Source organism: Triticum urartu, chromosome 1, assembly GCF_003073215.2.
Source record: "Triticum urartu cultivar G1812 chromosome 1, Tu2.1, whole genome shotgun sequence".
In the NCBI taxonomy this organism is placed as follows: domain Eukaryota; kingdom Viridiplantae; phylum Streptophyta; class Magnoliopsida; order Poales; family Poaceae; genus Triticum; species Triticum urartu.
In genome coordinates, this window is record NC_053022.1 from 521048098 (window position 1) to 521050473 (window position 2376).

At 59.6% G+C, this 2376-nt stretch overlaps 1 protein-coding gene across 1 annotated transcript; it reads left to right on the top strand.

Moving 5' to 3' along the window:
- Positions 1-227: 227 nt before the first annotated feature.
- Positions 228-1900, top strand: LOC125537304 (anthocyanidin 3-O-glucosyltransferase 2-like). Its single transcript, XM_048700602.1, has one exon. It carries the CDS (start codon positions 303-305, stop codon positions 1758-1760), a length of 1458 nt encoding a protein of 485 aa, XP_048556559.1. The 5' UTR covers positions 228-302; the 3' UTR covers positions 1761-1900.
- The last annotated feature ends 476 nt before the right edge of the window (positions 1901-2376 follow it).

Below are 2376 nucleotides of genomic sequence, written 5' to 3' on the forward strand. Positions count from 1 at the left end.
ACATATATGAACCCTACCAACGCTAGTGATGATGTATGACACTATTTTTGTCGCTAGCATATATGCATGGGACACTCGTGCAACTCTAGGAAGTCACGGTTATTCAAGTTTCCAACATGGACTCACATCGTTATCGTCGTTCCGTACAAATACTGTCCTTGTCTGCAACTGCAATGGCTATAAGAAACACCAACTCATGGGGTCTCACTCATGGGATACTCATGCAACTATTTTCCATAGAAAAAGAGAAAGGCACTAGCTAGAGACAGATCGAGTAGCCACTAGCCAGCCGAAGACCGACAATGGCGAATCCGACCATTGTGCTACTGCCGGTCTGGGGCGCCGGCCACTTCATGCCCATGATACAGGCCGGGAAGCAGCTGCTCGCCAGCAGCAGCCGGCCCCTGTCGCTCACGGTGCTCCTATTGCCGGCGCCGACAGCGCAGGCCGCGTCCGACATCTGCGAGCACGTACGCCGGGAGGAAGCGGCAGGCGCCGTGGACATCCGCTTCCACCATCTCCCGGACGTGAAGCTCCCGACGGACCACTCGGGCATCGAGGAGTTCATCTCCCGCGCAGTGCAGCTCCACGTGCCCCATCTCCGCGCAGCTATAATTGGCTTGACCTGTCCGGTGGCCGCGCTCGTCGTCGACATATTCTGCACGCCGGCGCTAGACGTGTCCGGCGAGCTCGCCGTGCCGTCCTACGTCTACTTTACCTCCAGCGCCGCGATGCTGTCACTCCTCTTGCGCTCGCCCGCTCTGGACGACGAGGTGGTCGTTGAGTTCGAGGAGATGGGAGGCGCTCTGGACTTGCCCGGCCTCCCCCCGGTGCCGCCGTCCGTCCTCCCGGGGACCTTGCTGGAACGGAAGAGTCCGACCTACAAGTGGTTCGTGTACACCGGCAGGCGCTACGTGGAAGCCAGCGGCATCATCGTCAACACTGCAGACGATCTGGAGCCGCGCGTCCTCGCAGCCATCGCTGAAGGTCGGTGCACACGTGGAGCCCGCGCCCCGGTCGTGTACCCGATCGGCCCAGTGCTGGCGCTGACGCCACCCGCTCACGCCGAGGAGGAGGAGCAGACGCACGAGTGCGTGCGGTGGCTCGACGCGCAGCCTCCGGCCTCCGTGCTGTTCCTCTGCTTCGGGAGCAAAGGATTCCTGACAAAGCCGCAGGCGCACGAGATAGCGCGGGGCCTGGAGCGCAGCGGCCACCGCTTCCTGTGGGTGCTCCGTGGGCTGCCGGCGGACACCTCGCACGGCGCGCGACACCCAAGCGACGGGGACCTCGCGGAGCTTCTCCCGGAAGGTTTCTTGGGGGAGACAGAGGAAAGAGGGCTCGTGTGGCCCAAGAGGGCGCCGCAGAAGGAGATACTCGCGCACGCCTCCGTGGGGGGCTTCGTCACCCATTGCGGCTGGAACTCCGTCCTGGAGAGTCTCTGGTTCGGCGTGCCGATGCTGCCGTGGCCGCTCGGCGCGGAGCAGCATTTCAACGCCTTCACGTTGGTCTGCGACATGGGCGTGGCCGTGCCGCTGACGGTGGACAGGAAACGGGACAACTTCGTGGAGGCGGCAGAGCTGGAGCGAGCGGTGAGGTCCCTGATGGGCGGTGGCGAGGAAGGGAAGAAGGCGAAGGAGAAGGCCATGGAAATGATGGTGGTCTGCCGCAAGGCAGTGGACCATAGTGGGTCCTCTTGCGCTTCGGTGAGGAGGTTGTCTGAGGATCTCCTCCGAGGAGCGGCGGTGTTGCCCACCGTGTGATGTTTCTTGTTCTTTTTCTTTTTTTAGGGGAACGTGTGATGTTTCTTTTTTTTTGAGGGAAACGTGTGATGTTTCTTTTTCTTTTTCTTTTTTTAGGGAAACGTGCACGTGTGATGTTTCTTTTTGTCAGGAGCCCGATTCCAAATTACATCGATCTAGTCAGTAACACCTCATATCACTTTGCGGCCTCACGCACGGTATTCCCACGGGTGTCGCCTTACCATGGCCCGGGACCGTTTGCGCCTTTTGGCTCACGTATATGATAGTGTCGCTAGCATCCATATGATAGAGAATCCGGGCCGACATGACTAGTCGTGAACCCAAAGTGGCACTAACTTACGGGGACAGGCATACATGAATCAACATCAAGTATGTCGGTCAGCAGCGTGCAAATCCGGGCTATAGCACTGGGCTAACAGGACTCCGGTGAACCGGGCTGTAGCAGGCTAGGCAGGACTCCGGATGTCACCGCGTGACATTTCCCCGAAGGGACAGACACAGGAACGAAGTGAATCACATGCCGGCCAGTCAAGTGTTCCGGAGCAGTAGTGCTGGGCTAGCAGGACTCCGGTGAACCGGGCTGTAGCGGACTACTATGGCTCATGGAAGCACAAGA